The sequence below is a fragment of the Musa acuminata genome, chromosome BXJ1-8 (genome assembly GCF_036884655.1).
Source record: "Musa acuminata AAA Group cultivar baxijiao chromosome BXJ1-8, Cavendish_Baxijiao_AAA, whole genome shotgun sequence".
NCBI classification, from domain to species: domain Eukaryota; kingdom Viridiplantae; phylum Streptophyta; class Magnoliopsida; order Zingiberales; family Musaceae; genus Musa; species Musa acuminata.
Genome location: NC_088334.1, coordinates 47,822,681 through 47,842,673, shown reverse-complemented (window position 1 = coordinate 47,842,673; position 19,993 = coordinate 47,822,681). Strand labels below are relative to the sequence as shown.

The following is a 19,993-nucleotide window of genomic DNA, read 5'->3' as shown; positions in this document are numbered from 1 at the left end:
TTAAAATTAGAGTAATCACATCAGCTCCTCATTAACATGTTTTATTTTCTACTATAAGGGGTTGAACGGGGTCAGGGGCCCACACGAATGTGCCGTGAAAGATACAAGTGACCCTAGCAATAATAGTTATTTCCCATCAACTCCGTAGATATAAAAGTAGGTCCCCAACGTCTAAAGAGAGATTAGTCCAAAAAACCTCCCATCAAATACATAACTAATTTCTTATCACCTAACTTAAGTATAAGATGGGTCAAGTAAGAAATCTCTTCCGACATTGACCTATTGTACAGAGTCTTGATGAGATCAAATATATTACAACTTTATCTCGGGATAACCTCATAATCGTTCTCGTCATTCCTTACTCGGTCTCAACCACTCCATCCCTCTCTCGAGAAGATTAACATAGATAATTTCATACATTCAGTATAAGATCGAGTCGTCCTAACTCTCGATCCATGATATCACTCTCGATTCATGATATCAAGTTGTTAACACCAATCGAAATTAAATATGATCCAATCATAAATAACGAGGAGAAAGAATGGAGAGGCCCGATTTGACGCTTCCATTCCACTGTGATTGAAATCCGGTAGGCATCGAGCTCATCCGAGTCCGATCCATTTAGTCTCGGCCCGAAAGCGAACGAAAACGGTTAGGCCGGAAGGCCAAGTTCGAGTGGAACGCAACGGACACCAACCTAGGGAAGCACGAGGATAAGATTTAGGCCTTCACCTCCTTTGGCACGCTTCTTCGAGCGAGATGATGACGACCGCAGCGACCCTGTGGTCGCCGACCATGGCGTTCTCGGCCTCACATCGCTTCCAGTCTCCCGCGTCCTCGGTCCATCTTCGCTCGTGTCTGGGCCTCACTTGCCGCACCACCGCCTCCAAACCCCTCGCTCCGGCCACCAAGAGGTGCAGTACCATCAGAATGGTTTCCAGATTCCCCAACGGCAAATACATCAGAGAAGACTACCTTGTGGTGCCAATCTCTCTCCGACTTATGTGTTGTTTCTTCCAGCCGTTGTTTGCTCTTGTAGCGCTGACTGTTCTGTGGGGAGCAGAAGAAGGTGTCGGCCAAGGAGGTGCAGGAGCTGGTGAAGGGAGAGAGGGCTGTTCCTCTAGTCGTGGACTTCTACGCAACCTGGTGCGGACCCTGCATTTTGATGGCCCAGGAACTTGAAACGGTAGTCATCGGTTGCCTCCACTTATTCTACACTTCTTCTTCCTTTCCGGTTTATTTTTCTTTGGCCTCGCTTAACTCTTTCGGCAGAAAGTTGGAAGCAGAAACTTGCTTCTCTTTCTGCGAAACATAACTACACAATGCCGAAAGTGATGGAGTTTGACCTGTTTCGTTTGTGCTTGGAGCCTGAATTTGTGGAATTTCTGGTGCTTTTTTATGACGCATGCCAACTGTTTGATCTTTTGCTCGCCTCTCTGAACGATATAATAAAATGTTGTTTAGGTATAACAATATCTGCCAAATAAATTCTGGGTATGTTTGGTGACACCGATCAATATCAACTTCATTTAGAGCATGGACCGATTAAGGGGCCTCCAGGTAAAGCCCCCCTTTAGAAATCGAGAGTTTTCAGTAACCATCAATATCAACTTCTTACTAAGTGCCAATCATCTCTATAACCAGGAAAATCAACGAGGGATATCATTGGTTAGAATTTTCATCTAGGTTGAGGAACAAATGTTTACGAAATCAACAACAGTATCATATATTCTTTCCTTTTTCACATTCTTGCAGCTTGCTGTGGAATATGAAGGCAATGCACTCTTTGTGAAGGTGGACACTGATGATGAATACGAATTTTCCAGAGATATGCAGGTAACTATCGTCAGCTATCAGCAAAAGAAACAAAAAAAAAATGGCACCAAATGTTATCATTATCTTCTTCTGAACATGGCATAAAAAAAATTCTTCTTCTAAACATGTAACCATCTAACAGGTACGAGGGTTGCCAACTTTGTACTTCATTAGTCCAGACCCAAACAAGGATGCCATCCGTACTGAAGGGCTTGTGCCACCAGAGATGATCAAGAACATAATTGATAATGAAATGTGACAAATATCCTCAAGGCTCATAGGCACTGTACCTGGTAATGTTGTTTTGGGATTGCTCATATCTCTGCTGGAAGATCATCTGTATCATGGAATCAAAGTGTGGCTTATCCATTTTGGTTTATGTTGGGATCATTTGCTTGCTGATTGCAGCAAATTGGTTGGTGGCTCCAGTGCATGCAATCGAGAAAACTCAGTAAAATGGGAAATGTGTTGTTGTAAGTTTTTTTCAGATGAGTAGTTAGGGTATCTGGATGTGAGGCTTCAAAAGATTAGGAAAATGTTGATTTTTTGGTATCGCCTCTTTTATGTTATTTTGAGGGAAGTCACATCATAATCTTACATTTGAAAAATGAAGTTGCTCTAATTCCCTTTATATATCTTTGCTAATATTAGTTATTTGATTGTTGGAAGTTTGTTTCTTTTGTCAAAAGGCCAAGTCCATCTTTTATCCTTGCTGCATTTCTTGATTTTTATTTGTCAGAAAGCTTTGTGGCTGGGGGGATTGCTTTTCCCACGAGCCTGCCTGGTTACTGAAGCCATAGGTAATGCTCTGGTAACTCACACATTCCTGCATTTGGTACCCTTGCTTTTTATGATTCCTCTTGTCTTACCAAGGAAAAATCTCGTAGATACCCATAACTTGTTGAATGTCTCAATTGGCAAGATAACTTCGTTGCAGTAATTATAGCATGAAAAGTATTCTGAAGATATCACCAGGTTCACTTCTTTGCTGTAATGAAGCCTTTGTTGTGTAATATGACAGGTACTAGCTGGAAATCATTTCATACAATTCCCATGTGTTACTGAAAGTTACTGTAAGGTTTACTATGTAACTGTAAACTACTTTGTCTCATGTGCTTGACTGCTTGTTAACAGATCTCACAGGTTCCATCTCCTCCAAGGTAAGGATTCTAAGATCATAACATATCAAATGTTTGAGCAGGAAGTTGCTTGTTTCCGTTCTTTTTTTGGTTGATATTTCATCATTTTTCTAGACATATAAATCATTTGAGACTTCCTTATTCTTACTCCATTCAAAAGCTAAAAACACAGAAATTTTTACTGGAGTGTTGCAAAATTCTTCTCAGAGGCATGAAGGTATGGACCTTTTGCACTGGCTGCTCGGAACTGGAGCCTGTGTTGGGTGTTGTGACCATCTACATTGGTTTACAAACCTTCCATGGGAGAACCTCAAAAAAGTTTGAGCATGTTGTGTGTTCTACTCCTGCAGAGGTGTAAATCATTGCCTTCAGCTATCTCCTTCAAGACAGATAAAGAGCACATGATGAAAGCAACGAGTCATCCAAGATGAGCAGGTAAAATCCACCAACCTCATAGCATCTCCTAGTGGCCACCAGAAAGAGTTGCCAATGGAGTCTTATTTTTTGCATTGACCCTCTCATTACTTATAATTTCTCATTGGCAGCATGTCACTTTACAGAACACTTCATTAGCTTCCTTTCCAGCTCCCTGTCATCATGCATTAATCATTCGGAAAAAAGGCAAATCCAAGTCTAAAGCTGCAGGCAGCATAGCCAGAATTAACAAACGCGGCCAAGAAAGTAAGTAGCCAATCTATCTTGATACCCTTGTACAGTTGTTCCAGCAATTTTTCCGTTGTACTGTTGATGCTCATTTTGTGCACTCAGCCAATCCATCTTGCAATTAAAAGGCATTTGGACTGAGGAAGAAGGATTATTAGCAATTCAATCTTATAATGATCAAGCTCAAGAACCGGTTTGATGCAGTGGGACCAACGAGGAAGCTGATACATTCCATGGATTCACTCTGACGTCCTCATTATTTCAAGAACTCAAGACCTAGCAGAGATAAAACTACAGGTTTGAGGTTAATACCATTGCAGATTTCGTGTTGTTTGTGGGTGCAGATGTCAATAGTAAAACCTGCTGCAGTCTCCATTGTTTGGTAACTTAATACATGGTCCTGTAAACTCTTTTTTCTCTTCTATTAACTTCTCATAAATATTCATCCACCCCCAACACACCAAACATCAGAAATCAGTCATTCCACTTCAGCTTCCTGCATATATTGCGGATGAACTCTGATCGCTAGGAAAATGGAACTTTCATATATTTGATCTATTGTTAGTGTTAAGCCATGGTAACAAAAAGAGTTACCACGGCTCTCAGTAGCAGATAAAGATCCAGATACCTTGGGACCATCTTCTTCTTGTCATAGACATCTTGCTTCTTCTATTATCTATTACTGCAACCTATCCATTTTATCAGATCTGTTTCTAGTGAGACTTTGCAAACAGATCTTTTCTTTGAAATGACTCTTGCAGACATACCTCTACTAAGATTGCTGTGGCCTACAGGTCAAAGCTTGTAAACGCGAGCACAGATGCGTATAAAGAACACCAAGGTGCGTCTATATTCCTCGCTTGTTGGCCTAATCCATCTACGTTGCTTTCATGTATAGTGGTTGGTCCATTTTTCTTGTTACATAGAGATCGATGCAGGAAACTGGTAGGGATGCTGTGCTCCTCCTCTCTTTGCTGTCATTTGGATTATATGCAGCGTCTTCTGCCATACCTTATGATTGCTAAAGAACAAACCGAGACTGTGGACGCTTGTAGCTGTATTTTTCCCGCTCATATTCCCTCTTCTACCTCACACTGCTCATCCGAGAATCAGCCTGCAGGATGATGTCACTGCAATACCCAACTATCATCAGGTGAACTGTGTATGAAACATAAAAACACCTCTGTTTTCTGGTTATATTCTCTGTTTTCGGCTTCACATTTGCTCATCCAGAGATTACACACAGGATTCTGTGACTATTCACAACAAAGTATCCGAAAGTTTCATTGAAGGCAAGGAGAACAAGAAGAACAAGAAGCAGCGGCAGCAGCACAAGGAAGACAATGCAACTACAAGCTCTCTAACGAGCCTTGAGCTGCCACAGCCGGTCCTCGAGGATCCTATCAGATCGCTCGTTCCAGCGGCCGTCATCGAAGTTCTTGGAGTAGCTGTCGGCGTCGTAACCGAAATTGAGCTGCTTGGACCCGTACATGCTCCTGCCTTCCTTCAGCAACCGCTTGAGGAGATCGCGCCAGCTGCGGCTCCGCTCGAGGCCGACGGTGCGGCGGAGGAGGTGGAACCGCGAGTGGCCGCGCTGCAGCGGGAACCACGACGGGGAGGCCATGCAGCGAGTGAGGCGGGACGATGGCTCTGGCGACTCCATCGGGGTAGCCAAGCAGCGCTCGCTTCTCCGGTGGGTTATATAAACGGAGGAAGGCTTCCGTGGGGCAGTTCGGATCAGGTATGACGTGGCTTTACAGGGAAATTTGTGTAGGCTTCTCCGTATCTTTTATCGTTATACGAGTGATGGTGTTTGGTGTAGGAGCGAAACAGGCGATCGGCACCGAAGTCTGTAAAAGGTACGCATTCCAAATCACTAACTTTAAATTGATCCACCCACTGCATGATTTGGCGACTTATATACACAATTCGAGTACACCGCAAGCGCCGTTTAGGGCGAACCAACTTTACACGTGTGGGGCAGGGCGGTGGGGGGGGTGGGATTAAGAAACGTCTCGATCCAAAAGAAACCGAGCTGCCCAACAGCAACCAAAACGGGCGCTCGTTGGGTACGTGTCGCGGGACGGCGACGATGCCTTGAGATACGGGTGATGCGGGTGGGAAGGATGCGGATGGAGGAGACAGGAAGGGGGTTTTGGGGGGCCGCGCCGAGGACGGTGGTGTGAGCTGGTGAAAGTTGTGGGTTGGGTACAGCGAACCGTGGTGTGCCCCTCGGCGAACATCCCGTCCTCTCTGTTGGGGACCCGAGGCCGTATAGGATGGGGCACGTGCAGCGCACTTTAATCTCGTAGGTGGGGAAATGATGATCGTTTTATCTCTGACCAAACTTTTATCTTGAAGCTTCCCATCGTCAGTGGCCAACATTATCACTGATACAGGATTGATTGACCTTTCTAATTGATTCTTAGCGCATCATGCAGCATTGATTGAATTAATTCTGAGCACATGGTGAATCCTTGGATTCTTTATCATGTGATCGTCCTGCCTCACTTTTACCAAGTAACCAGAAGAACGAAAGATACTATCAAAATAATCTATTGAGATAAAAAGAGATGAGTTGTTAAGAATGCAAAGGAGGTAGGATGCATAATTGGTTGGATGTAGTATGAATTATGTATGGTCGATAGTTGGAGTCGACGATTCTTTCAGGGTTATTTTCATTTGAGATCCAAGTTGATCTTTGCGAATAGCTTCATTCACTATTTCCCTTCGACCTTTTTAGTGAAATATGACAAAATTATAATAATAATAATAATCCATGAATGTTGGCCATTTGGGATCCGAGTAGGCCATTTGTCACCTAGTGTTTGAATAAGAACACTGGACCCCTTACCATAAATTCAACTCTAGATATAGATAAATATTTTTTTTTTGAAATGATAAATGGATTGTAGTTAACTTTACTGGTTAAGATTTTTTACTGTTTGATAGCAAACAGTAAGGATCAAATCTGATAAATAAATATCGATCCTTTATAATAACCAGGTGTTGCAAGAATGATATATGATTTGGGCAAAATCAGAATGAAATTTTGATTGAATATAATTATCTATTTATGTTGATAAGATTTAATATTTTTACTTACATATGTTCTAACACTGAATAGCAACAGTATAAACAGCTAGCAGTGCTACATGTTTCGGATATAAATTTGTGTCTTCCTATACCCGTATTAAACTAATAATTACTTTAGTCCATAAGTAGTCTTGGAGCTTCTAATGAAAACAGATTATCTTATTCCTTGTGATATTATCTGTTTAAGAGGAATAAATTAAGCTTGATGCAACGCATACAAATTTGATTAACACATGAAACATAACATTAATATATAAAGAAAAAAAATTCAGATTCAGTTGTTTCAATGCTGCTTATTACTTTGTTTCTCACCTAATAACCTATCAAATCATAGTCAATAAAAAATATCAATTGTATCAATCTCTAATTATAAATTAGCCTATGTAATTAGTTATCCTTAATATTTTAATAATTACATTTTAAAAAGTTATATTGACATCTTTATAGTTATAAAAGCGAAACATTTAGTCTTGTTTCTCTTCATGTTGTTGACTCTATCGATGGAAGATATTACATGTATTGTCATGTGCATAAATGATATAAAAAAAGATAAAAAAATATAATTTTATTATTTTTACCGTTCAAAGTATATTAATTTCATATAAGGGTAATTTTTAAGAAATTTTCGTTATCCTCCCAACCGGCTTAAGGACAAGGACAAGGGTGATAAGTACAATGACGAGGATGAGGATAATAAAATCGAAGGTGAGGAAGGATAACGAAGTTTTCATAGAATAGTATCTTATATAAAATTAATATTATTTGGACGGTGAGAATAATAAAATTATTTTTTTATCACTCTTTTTAGTATCATTTCTACATATGACAACATGTGCATTATCTTTCGTCAGTAGAGTCAATGGCGTAAGGAGAAACAATATTAAATGTTTTATTTTTATAACTAAAGATAAAATATTAAAATATTTTATGATGTTAATATTATTTTTTTAATATGTAGAAATTGGAATGTTAAATATAACTAATTATATGAGCTAATATGTAATTAGGCTCTCATCGAACCAATGATAAATATTAATGAGTTAGTTGCATAAAATTATAGAAAAGGAATAAATCGAATCCAACCAACGACATGAATTTTATATATACCAACAATGCTATGTGGTTAAGGCTGCAATGATTAACTTAGATCATTTAATGATTGTCAGATATATCTCGAGTTTTACGTGAACTGGTGGCATGCATAGCTTATTAGCCTATCATCTATAAAAGCCACGGATAAGGATTATTTATTAGTATTATTGATGTCCTTGGCTCATTGATTTGATTGATTATATCGCACTATCTAAATGATTAGGACATGAGTTATGAAAATAACATCTGTAATTAGAAATTCAACCCCAAAAGATAAGAATTAGACGACGATTAAAAACTCAGGGAGCTCCCAATCTATTTCAGATCAGGAAAATATACTCTAATTTGATTGGGTTCGAGTTGTCATCTCTAATTTCAGATGGAGTTGGGAAAATATTTGTTAGTGTAAATAACTTTAAGCCGTGGCTTCGGGGGCGACGCGGCTTTGTTCGGGTCCGAATGATAAGGAATCTTCCTAGGACGACCCTTGAGACTGCATAAGACCGATTGCGGTGGTTCGATCGCGGAGGGGTCACCGTTTCCTCCGGGAGGGGGCTCCTCACCTGGGCGTTTAGTGGGAGACCTCCGTCTTCGCATCTGCACACAAGTCGGGTTGGGAGAGCTCGGCCTGACCCCTCCGACGATCAAGTTAGTGAATAGTCGCAGGGGTTTTTTTTCTAGTTCTCACTTTTCCTCGGAGCACAAGGGTTTTTATAGTGAAGGTTACCGTTGCCTGATGTGCCCGCTTGTAGGGAACAGGATCGTACTCTTGGTAACGTCTGACATCGATGTTGGCGTGGCGTGAAGGACCGAGCCTGAGCGGGATGTTAATGTGTCTCGGTCGGCGTTTCGATCTATGTTGACCAGGTGCTGTCAGGTTAACAGAGGCGCGAGGCGTTATCTGGAGCAGCTGACATCAACTCGAATCTTATTGTCATTATTACCCTTATAAGTAAAAATTAAGATTATAAAGTAAATTCATAAAATTCCCCATACGACACGAGCCTAAACAAACCACGTGCAACGCACCTGCAGTCGATGATTTCGTCAACCGCGTTTTCTGTGTGGGTTTCAATCTATAATTCCCCCATTCTACAGTGATACGCACACTCCGATGATTCCTTTAACGTACTCCCGTCCTCTTATCTGCGGCGCAGACATTTCAGGCAGAAAAAAGGAGTGAACATATCGACCCTTGTCTTGTTCGCTGGCCTCCCAACGTCTTCACCAGCAATCTTCAAATCCGCCTATCCACTCGACGCGTTCAGACTTTGAACCACGAGGAACACGCGTCACGTTGCTTTACGTCGACGTGCCCGATTCGATGAAAGGGGCGCTACAGCAGATCCTGCACAACCCTCGCACGTGGGGCCCGCGGTGTTGGTCCCGACCGCCCTCGCTCACGCGTCGCGCACATACGGGCATGGCTTAGGCAAGCGATGTCGAATCGCGACCGTTCGTTTGAGATCTCGTAGGTCGGCCTTCGTCTCCTCCTCGCTCTCCTTCGGTCTTTCCGGCGAAGGGTCTTCATATCTATATATATATATAGAGAGAGAGAGAGAGAGAGAGGAGAGAGGAGAGAGAGAGAGGGGGACTCGTGGGATCCCAATTCCTTCTCTCTATCCGCTCGTCTCCTCGCTTACGCTCGCCTCCTCAATTCGAGCTCAAGGAGAGAGTGAGAGAGAGAGAGTCGTGTTAAGTATGTGTCTTTGATCTTGATCTTGTTACCTTGGGTCGTCTTTGATTGTCTGTAGATTTCGTGAAGTCAACGTTCTTCGAACTTTTAGATCTTTTGTTGTTTGATTCATGGTCGGCGTTTGGGTTTGTGGACTTGCTTCTCTGTGTCTTTGGAAACTGGATCGCGGGCTTTGGAATTTCTGTTGGATGATGATCACTGCGTTATCAGCTGCCAAAATTCGTGTCTTTTCTTAATTTCCGGGTTTCAATTGTTCGGGGGTAATAATACTTGTTGGTTAGTTCGTTTGTTTTCTTCGTCAAAACCCCTTAGTTCTTAGTTCATTTAGACGCCGTGGAGCGGTACTCTGGTTCTCACGGTTGATCCTCGCCCTGTTGGATTTACCTGCAACTTTGGTTCTCTAGGGGTCCTGTACTTCCTTGCAAGATCTTGGGCGCTGATTTTGACGCTGTCGATTGATCGACTTTGTGAGATTAGGTCGCTGGTTTTGTTTGTAGCTTGCGATCGAGTTATTCCTTTTTGTCTACTTATGATGTCTTTAGCCTGACCCTTTGCACTCATACTTCTTCGCAGTGGACATTAAGTTAGCGCAAATCTTTGTGCTCAACTTCACTTGGTGATTAATATACCCCTTCAGTTTACTCTTGTGTGGTTGTATTTCTTTGGCTTTGCATGGATCTGCTGTGGACCTCTAGTTTCTTCTCAGTTTTACTTGATATTACACGCGTTCACCAAATTATTGCTATTTCCGGAAGGTCATCTAGATGATCTTTTAGCAGCAACTGAGGGTTTTAGTCTTAGGTTTTTTGTCGATAATTTTGTTTGTGATTTTTTGTCTGGATTCTGATGCCCGAGCTGGATAGGACTTACTCTGCGGAAACTTATACGGTTGGCTCGCTCGGGCCTTCTGTTATAGGTTGAAAAATGCGCCTTTTGTTCTTTTGTGGTGACGAGAATTCCTATTACGTGGTGATACTTTTTCCATAATTGAAGAGTCTAATCTAAGAATTTTTATGTTTAATGGTGAGACAGAAGAGATGCAACAGTGACCTGTCAGGTTCTGCACAGTTTTCATGGAATTACTCTAGCTTTATATATAGTCCTTAGTCATTTAACAGCCGGCTACGTAGCATATGTTTCTTTTGTAAGTGTTTTCATTTTAGTTCTGCTGTTTTTACCTAACTGGTGGTTCGTTCTGCAGGTCATTCTAGGTTGGAAGGAATTCTTGTGCATATTAAGGAAGGTGATCTCAGATAACTGCGTTTGCTTATTGTATCTTGTCCATTGTGGTAAGTAACAAGTAACTCATATACATATTATCTTTGTCATTTCTTCTTTTTTGGAGTGCTACAGATCTGATGATTCATCTTTACGGTACCTACCTGCCCATGTCTGGTGCATCCCATTGGACCATGGTAGTCCAGAAGTAACAGCATTATTTTGCCTGCAGATTTATTTTATCCATCAGTTGCTGAAAGCAACAACTAGGACATGTAGAGATTACCATTGTCATATCTGTTTCTGTTATGTTTCTTGTGGTAAAACTCTGGCAATGCTTTCGGTAAGGAACTTTGACACTGAACAGATCATCTATCCATGCTGCTCTAAGAATATTATGATGATGTAGCAGTCTTTTGTTAAGTGGGACCTTTTTATGGTAGTTATTCGATTTGTCGTCACTACTTATCTTTTAGCTTTATTTTAATAGCTTAAGGGCCACTGGTGTTGTGAAATATGCTTCCATTGTTCAATCTTCATTAGCTTTTACAATTTTTTTCCTAACAAATTAGCCTAGCAAAATCCATTTAAGTGACAATGTAACACCCTGCTTTAGTACCTGGTCAAAGATGGGAGGAGACTTGAATAGATTTATCAGGGGACTACCATCCCATACATATGCACTGGCCTAGCAAGATCTGATGCACATTTATCGTATTTTGTACTTGAATATAGTTCAGTTAAGTTGGCGTCTTTACTGGGCCCTAAACTTAAAGATCATGGTGCATCGACAATTAATGCAGCGGAAACAACAAGAATACTATGAAAAAAAAAAAAAAATAGAGTGACTATGATATAACAAGCTCTAATGTCTCAAATCTTTTGAGTCGACCACATGAATCTTTTTCCATCATTGAACTCTTGAACTCTTAATAATGTAATTTGAATCTTCTTTTATTGTATCTAATAAATCCTTTTGTCTTTCCTTACACCATCGATCTTAGTAAACGTACATCAGCCTTTTGAATATGGCTATATTTTTACTAATTTTATCCTCTTTTGAGGCAATACCTAATTACTTTCATATGAAATAATTTATTTTGTCATCTTATCCTATAACTCAACACAACTAACTCAACATTTTAATCTCAATTACATTAATTTTTCATGCATATTATTTTTTTATTGCTCAATACTCTGATCCATAAAGACTACCAACCGTACAATTATTTTATAAAATATTTCTGGAACATGATGGCTGCATGACAAAACCGTTCATGTCCCTTTTTTGCTTTAACAACTCAGCTTTTACTCCATGAACAATATCCTTATCTGTCTCTCCTTGTTGAATAATACATCCAAGATACCTAAATTTTTTTTGTGTGCATGGATCTCTTGTTCATGCACCATACTTCAAATTTAAAATTCTACAAATTTGTATTTGTTGGAGCACTATTGTGTCAATTCTTCAGTCTGAAAGAAATTCAGATTAGGCCGTCAGCTACTATTGGTCCCAACTTCTGTATCTTCTCCAGTGAAGCAGTATTCTTCTGACATAAATTCATATGCCAGTGAGCCATGCATGCTGGGATGCTTGCTACTGGCTGCAATAGCAGTTGAGAGTATTATATATTTATCTTTTAGAAAAGAAATCTGATGTAATAAATTTATGCAAACATAACTTCTCTTGAAAAATAAGAGTGTAGAAACCTACTTATTTAATCCTTTAAATGGATCTAACAGAAATTTTGTTTCAAAATTGAGTTTGCTGTATGTTTATGCATTGAAAAATTCTGGTTTGTAACAGCCGACTGAATCTGATAAGAAATGTGTCTGTTGTCTTATTTTGCAGTTGATGCTTCTCAAGTTGAATTACATGTAAAGCTCAAATGCCGGCATTCAGAATTAAAAGCAAATCAAACTCAGAATATTTAAGATTGCATGATCTTCATACATGTCGCAAATCAGCTAAAACATCAAAAAGCTCACAAACTCAGGTCAAGACGTTTCAACTAGAGACAGAACTGGATACATTTTTCCAAACCCAACAAAATGGTGAGCCATTAGGTGTAATGAACTTTTCAACGTATAAAGAAGGAACAGAATCGTAAAGACTGTCATCTTATGTTGTTTAAAATTTATTTTTCCTGTCAAAGAGTATGTCCGAAGTGACTTGATGTGTTTTTAGTCATTCACAAAATTGGTTAGGCTTGTGTGGACTTTAAGAAATCAGTAATACCAAAGTATTAGTTCTTATTTTGGGCTCCTCTAACTCATTGTGTACCTGGCATCAAAATTAAATATTGCAAGACAACCTCACTTGCTGATGCTTTAACATTAAGCAAAATCTCTCTTTTGTTCTTGTCATTGTTAATCTCATATTTGTTTCTCACACAGAATAGTAGCATAGCATATAATTTATAATTCATGCTACTGAAACGTTAATGCATTGTTTATTTGGATTCTCCTGGTGCTGTAAGTTCTGAAGGTATTTCTTTCCCCCATCTTAAAATTAAAGATAGGCAGGGGCCTAACAATAATATGAAATAAGAGTGTCTTTGGAGTGAATAGACGTTCCAGTGCTATTCAGAAACTTATTACTATTTGATACTTATATTTTTTTTAATTTATGAGTTATGACTAAGTTTGCTCAAGGTTGTGTTCTAAATATGAGATAAGTTTTGCAACTGCAGCTTCTTCTAATAAAGAAGTATCTGTATGCAACTCAACACTTGCTGGATTTGATGGACCCTACACTCAGTTGCTGAACGCATCCCCATTTTCACTTGATCCAGTATCAATCAGAAGATCGGTACTAGTTCTCACTTTACTGGCATTTCAACTTACTCTAGTATTTGAATTCTCTGTCAATTCAATTTATTTCATTATGTTCTTTCTTGATCCGTGTAAGATCTTTTATCTGAATGAGATTTGGTTTCTAAGCACGATATCTTTTTTCCTCCCTGTAAATTCTGAAAGTTTTGTTGATGCTCAGGTGTAAGCATAATATTATTGTTTGCTATGCCGTAACCAAACTCTGACAATAAATTGGCATTTTTCTGTATAACAGATAACATCAGGGCTCACCCCTAATCTCTGTCTGTAAGAAAATCTCAAGTAATCCTATACGGGGAAAAAATGTATGACTTTCTCACAAGACTTGATTGGCCTACTGTCACTCGATCCAAGTGTTTAGTCTGACTTGATAATACATTTTTTGGAAAACCAACAGCAAATTGCTTGATTCAATAGTATCAAAGCAGACACCTGATATTCATATATCACTAGTGGATACTGCAAGATGGGAAGTAATCGAGCTTATGTGTGGGATTGGGACTGATCATTTGTAGATTGTAAATTATAATTCTACGTACCTTCTAAAAATTTAACGAACATGGGGGCCTGATGGGGAGAGAATTTGAGGGTTTATATTGGTTTATGTTTAGTCTAGAACACTAGATACACTTGGTACACCAAGGATTTCAAGCGTTTTAAGGACAAAAAAAAGAAAGATCTTCTTCCTTCCTCTTTTGGTTAAAGTGCTGCTGATGGATTTCAATAGGCTAGCTACCATCACTATAGCCATCTAATATCTTATTTCCATGTCCCCATGAGCATTGCTTGCAATAACACATCATCTTTAATATTGTTATTTTTCTATCATTGTTAAATGATTGGTATTAAATATCATAATCTATTTAATATTGTTAAATGATAGTCACATATACCTTGCTTAAAATCATAGCTAGAATTTATTCTGAAAATTTTTGGAATCCTGCTCACTATGTTTGCTACGACTCCTTGATCAGAAGATCTTTTTGGACATATTATAGCTTACAATGCGTGTGCTAGTTTTGATTATGGTCAATCTCTCCAAAATTTTGAGAAATTGAGATGTTTCTTTCCAAAAATTTGTATGTGGAGTTTGGTTTTCCATTATGGCCTTGTTGAACTTGTTATTTATGACTGCAGGATATACTATCAGAAACAAATCCATCTAACCTTGATACAATCTTCTCTCCTGATCTTGAGCACCGTGCATCTCCCCTGAAGTCGGCAAATTACATTGATGAAGGTACTTAGTGTTGGTTTATGACTTTATTCATCTACCATGCATATAATGTTATCTATTCTTCTGTTAGATTAAAACCCCAACATGCCTTAGTTCATTGACCCCATGAAGCAGAAATTCTAAGATTGCTATTGTGGCCACCATATTGACTTTCTTTTCAGTATGTGCTCCAGCCTATCTCTTTGCTATAGTTGTGGTCTATGGACATGTTTAGAAAAGAATGCACATGATCAAATATCTACAATTTAAACTTCTCTAAAAAGTGTTTGTGTGGTTTACATAATTATGCCAAGCTTGAATCAGCATTACAGCTGTTAATGATTTTGGTGCTATTGTACTGATGTGTTCTCATTCATGAATGTGCAGAAGCACACATGAACTGTCTATGCACATACAATTAGAGGAATGTAATGCCGGTGGCAGGTTTAGCTTAGGATCTCAAGCGTGCAGGTATAGTTGAAAGTAATACACACACACACAGAGCAAGGCTTACATGGTATGTGAATATTGGCAAGGGTTGCATGCTGGTGTGCTGGAAAACACTAGCATTATGCTATTATAGTTTTGGGTTCCATGCTGTATCATGGCGATGTGCCATGCCAGTACAGTCGAACATGATCGTCATGTGCAATCCTTGGCTAAAATTTTGTATTACAATTTACAACTATCATGTATGAGAAAAATCATGTCATTGATATAAATATATTATTATATTTAAGGGTTTGGAGTAAGGTTTCAAGTTTCGATCTGAGACCTGTAGCAATCCCTGACTGAACTGTTTGAAGTCTGGCATATACCAAAGCACCCGCACATGGTACACCGGTGTATTGGTTGGCACATACCAAAGAGAGAGGTAGAGAAGAGGGGTGGAAGAGGAGGAGCATAAGGAATGAGAGGAGGAGAGGGAGAGGAGAAGGAAAGGAGGCGAGGGGCTGTTAATAGCCTGTTGACAATTGTCATCAATAATCTAGATTAAGAAAATAAAAAAATAAAAAATGAATCTATGACCAGATTAGTTGAAATTGCATGTTCCAAATGCAGGTTCCTGGTTGGACAGATAAATATTGATTGGTACCTGTTGGGGTCCAATCGGTTCTTTGAACCTTAATTTTTTAGTAAAGTATTAAGGAATAACAATAATACAATCATAGTGAATTTTTTGTGCAGATTGAATAGTATATACAAGGTAGGCATGTAATACTGATTACAAACCTTGTGGAGTTAGTGGGCACTAACACACCATAAAAGAATGGTAATAAAATATGAAAGTGATCTATCTTTTCCCGTTCGATTTTTTTTTTCTTTTTTGGGTTCATGTTGTGGTTGCTTGTGTTTTCCTTTCACTGGTGTCCATGACCTTTTTGCAATTTTGAGAGAAACATGTTTTTTCCATTGATAATTACTTTGAAGCAAGTTTCTATTGTAACTGATATAAGATATCATTTCTAGACAGCCTGATGCTCGCTAGACTTTGTTATCTATCACCAGCATATAATAAATTGGAGGGTCTTTTTTCTGTTGCAAATCTCCACTCTTATAAAATCTGATGCATATATATTGTATGTTTTTTTTTGCTTCTTTATATTATGTTCTTATTGTGTTTTTCTTTTCTGTAATCTATCTTGATGGTCAAGTTGACGCATGCTGATCTTTCATTTTTTTGGGTATGTTCTATAAGTTGATTAATGGTCAACTATGGCATATTTTTCCGGTTTTGCAGCAAAATATGAAGGCACCAGATTGCCTCATCTAGTTGCAGATGGTGCTGACAATGCTACCTGTATCTCAAGTGAATATCAAACTTGTGGCTTATCAGAATTCTACATTTCTGATAGCATTCATGAAGGCACCAAATTGCCTCATCTGGTTGCAGATGAAACTGATGATACTACCTGTGTCTCAAGTGAATATCAGACTTGTGGTTTATCGGATTTCATATCTGATTGCATTCATGAAGGCACCAAATTGCCTCATCTGGTTGCAGATGTAATTGATGATGCTACCTGTGTCTCAAGCGAATATCAAACTTGCAGTTTATCAGATTTCTACATTTCTGATAGCATTTCTGCTTTTCCCTTTGACAATAGTGTTGAAGTTACTGATGTTACAACTGCCACTTGCCCTGTTAATGAATATATGAACTCTGACATAATGATTGACATGGGGGAGGGATATATGATTCTTCCTTTCCTTGAGAGGACAGTGGAAACTGGAGATGATGATGACTTAGTTCAGGAGACCATGATGAACTTCAACGAAGCTTCTTTGTATTTGGCAGTTCATCCTGAAAATGAAAATAAATGCAACTTTGGCAATTTGGAAGAGATAGAATGCTTTGATCAACTGTTGGTTTTTAATCGATTACCTGATTTACCTCAGGCAGTTTCATCGATTTTTTTACCTCAGAAAACACAAGAAAAGATGCCTGTAACCCTTGTACTTGATTTAGATGGTAAGATTCTTGCATATACCTTCCTCTTTCCATATAGTTGGATATCTTCATGCGACAAATGTGTTACTTGATCTATTGAATTGTTGTTGTTACTTGATCTATTGTATTATTGTTATTATTTTGAGATGAAAATAGAGGAAGAAAATCCTCCTGGTCTACTTTAGTGATTCAGATGTCAAATTAGAGTGTTCAAAAACTTTGCTTTATTTATTTTTCTGTCTTTGCAGAAACTCTTGTCCATTCTACCATGGAACAATGTGATGATGCTGATTTCACCTTTCCAGTTTTCTTTAACATGAAACATCACACAGTATATGTAAGACAGAGACCTTTTCTGCAGATGTTTCTTGACAGCGTAGCTCAGATGTTTGAAATTGTTATATTCACTGCCGCTCAAAGCATATATGCTGGAGAGCTTCTGGACATATTGGATCCAGACAGAAAGATAATCTCAAAGCGTATATATCGTGAATCATGCGTCTTCTCTGACGGTACTTATACCAAGGACCTAACCATTTTGGGAGTTGACCTGGCAAAAGTTGTCATAATTGACAATACTCCACAGGTATTTGATCTCCTGTATCCTATGTTTTTTAATGTCAGAATCAAAATATGTGATTTTACAGAAGTCTTAAAAATTATTGTAGGTAGCTAATCAACAAGCCATATTCATTTGTTGCTAATTTGCTTTACTTGTATTTTGTTCTGTTTCTTGTTCTAGTTTATTTGTAGGTTGTTTTCTATTATTTTTTTTTCTTGTAGTTCTGCTCTTTGTAATCCTATTGAATTGGAGTTCTTTAGGAAAGATTACTTGCTTTATTTCCTATCCCGATCCAAAAAGAGAACCCAGCATTATGTACTTCTATGGTAACAACAATATATTACAATGCATGGTATGTAATTTCGAATGATATCGCTCGCGGTACATACAGATCCGATGGTATACCGGTACGCGGACTGCCCGGTACCGGACGGACCGTGCTACAGTGCTATAGTAAGAGGAAGAAATATTTAAAATCGTTCGGTAAACCTTGGTGTACTGCTCGGTACGTCCTGGTATACCGCTCGGTACGTAGGTACCATATCGTACCGAGCCAACCTCGAAGCATCGGTACGGTACGGTATTGCATACCTTGCTACAATGTCCTAAGTATTTCAGACTGGCTACAAAGTTTTTCATTCCACCATTTAGCTCTGTATAATGGAATATGACTAGTTAAACGAAGAGTATTTGCTGCTATTATTTGCATATAATTGCACAAAGTGAATAACCGAATGTTCTCCAATTCTTGCCTGTGTGTTGATACTTAGTGGTTGGTCTGCATCATAGGTGAAAGTGGATTAAGCCATGTAAAACTGCACTATCATTTGCATATAAAGAGTCATGTTTTTGTTTTTCAATAATGACCAGAAGAATTTTTTATTGTAACAGTAAAATAATTACTTTGAAACTTTCTATCAATTTTTTCTTTCTTATTTTCAGGTTTTTCGCTTGCAAGTCAACAACGGGATACCGATCGAGAGTTGGTTTGGGGATCCTTTGGACCATGCTTTAGTCCAGTTACTTCCCTTTCTTGAGACCTTGGTCTACGTAGAGGATGTTCGTCCAATTATTGCTAAGAAATTCAGCAATAATGAGTAGCAGCATTCTTTCCATGGGAGATTTTGCCTTGATGACTTCACCTTGCAGACTCTCCTGTAGGCATGCACCTTTCCACTCTCAAACTATAGAAATAACATTTACATGTACAATATGTGTGTCGGATTAGATTTAGTTTATTGGAGCTGGCTATGTACTTTGGAGAAATGGTTACTAATCACTGTACCTGTGTTTGAAGCTCAAGCCAACAGCTTTGTTATGTTTGTTTCTCCCTCTTTCGACTTTGTACAGGAATGTCATGATGGAAATAAAATGGTGTTGTTCTCCCCGTTTGTTCAAATGTGCCCGTTTATGTGGTGGAAAATCTTGGATACATCTAGTTTATCTTCGACTCTTGATTGAGAGGTTGTAGGATTGGATCCTGTTGTCATATCAATATTTTTTGCTGTTTGGGGTTGCTAAATCTAAAAGAGAAACAGATTTTGGGGTTGGAGCTCAATGTGCCAATTGGAAGACCAATTTCTTCCAATAATGCCTGCAATCCAGAGTAGATAGGTTATTGTGTGAGACTCTAATACCATCGAACTGGTACTGGTACTCTTAAATAGGCAAGGGGAGAGAGAGAGACAGAGAGGGACGCGATCAAGTGGTTGAGCGGATCTCAAAGCGAGATGGAAGCCATCTCGTATGTGCGCGGATCTCAAAGAGAGATGAAAGGCAGTGAAGCGAGATGGAGCGCACGACCAAATATCGCGATGGAGGTCCGATATATGCGCGGATCTGGAAGCGAGGTGGAACGCACGATCTGATATGTGCGGGAATCTCAAAGAGAGATGGGTGCGATCTCCCCTGTGCGTGGATCTGGAAGCCAAATGGATGTGATACGTGTCCCCGATCACAAACGGAGATGGAGCGCACGATCTAATATATGCGCGGATCTCAAAGCGAGATGGAGGGCAGGATGTAATTTATGAGCGGAGATCGAAGCGAGATGGAGGGGCACGATCTGATATGTGCGAGATGGAGAGGCACGATCTAATACGTGCGCAGATCTCAAAGTGAGATGGAGGGGTTCGATCTAATTTGCGAGCGGATCTCAAAGCGAGATGGAGGGGCACCTTCTGATATGTGCGCGGATCTCAAAGCGAAG

At 39.2% G+C, this 19,993-nt stretch overlaps 2 protein-coding genes across 7 annotated transcripts; both read left to right on the top strand.

Annotated features, from left to right (window-relative positions):
* The first annotated feature begins 691 nt into the window (after positions 1-691).
* LOC103996137 (thioredoxin-like protein CITRX, chloroplastic) lies at positions 692-2,446 on the top strand. The gene is made up of 4 exons (XM_009416980.3): positions 692-981; positions 1,064-1,186; positions 1,756-1,836; positions 1,958-2,446. Exons 1-4 carry the CDS (start codon positions 760-762, stop codon positions 2,072-2,074), a joined length of 543 nt encoding a protein of 180 aa, XP_009415255.2. The 5' UTR covers positions 692-759; the 3' UTR covers positions 2,075-2,446.
* Positions 2,447-2,584: 138 nt separating this feature from the next.
* LOC135588371 (uncharacterized) lies at positions 2,585-19,183 on the top strand. 6 transcript variants are annotated; one of them, XM_065080467.1, is made up of 14 exons: positions 2,585-3,389; positions 3,515-3,635; positions 3,746-3,914; positions 4,412-4,458; positions 4,556-4,770; positions 4,864-5,358; positions 5,440-5,476; positions 10,703-10,790; positions 12,572-12,774; positions 13,413-13,531; positions 14,692-14,794; positions 16,512-17,243; positions 17,471-17,808; positions 18,727-19,183. In XM_065080467.1, the coding sequence occupies exons 9-14, from the start codon at positions 12,609-12,611 to the stop codon at positions 18,883-18,885; spliced, it is 1,617 nt and encodes a 538-aa protein (XP_064936539.1). In that variant the 5' UTR covers positions 2,585-3,389; positions 3,515-3,635; positions 3,746-3,914; positions 4,412-4,458; positions 4,556-4,770; positions 4,864-5,358; positions 5,440-5,476; positions 10,703-10,790; positions 12,572-12,608; the 3' UTR covers positions 18,886-19,183. The 6 variants fall into 6 exon arrangements, with proteins under 6 accessions (XP_064936539.1, XP_064936537.1, XP_064936538.1 ...); XM_065080465.1 differs by having other exon boundaries at positions 3,723-3,914; XM_065080466.1 differs by having other exon boundaries at positions 3,500-3,635.
* The last annotated feature ends 810 nt before the right edge of the window (positions 19,184-19,993 follow it).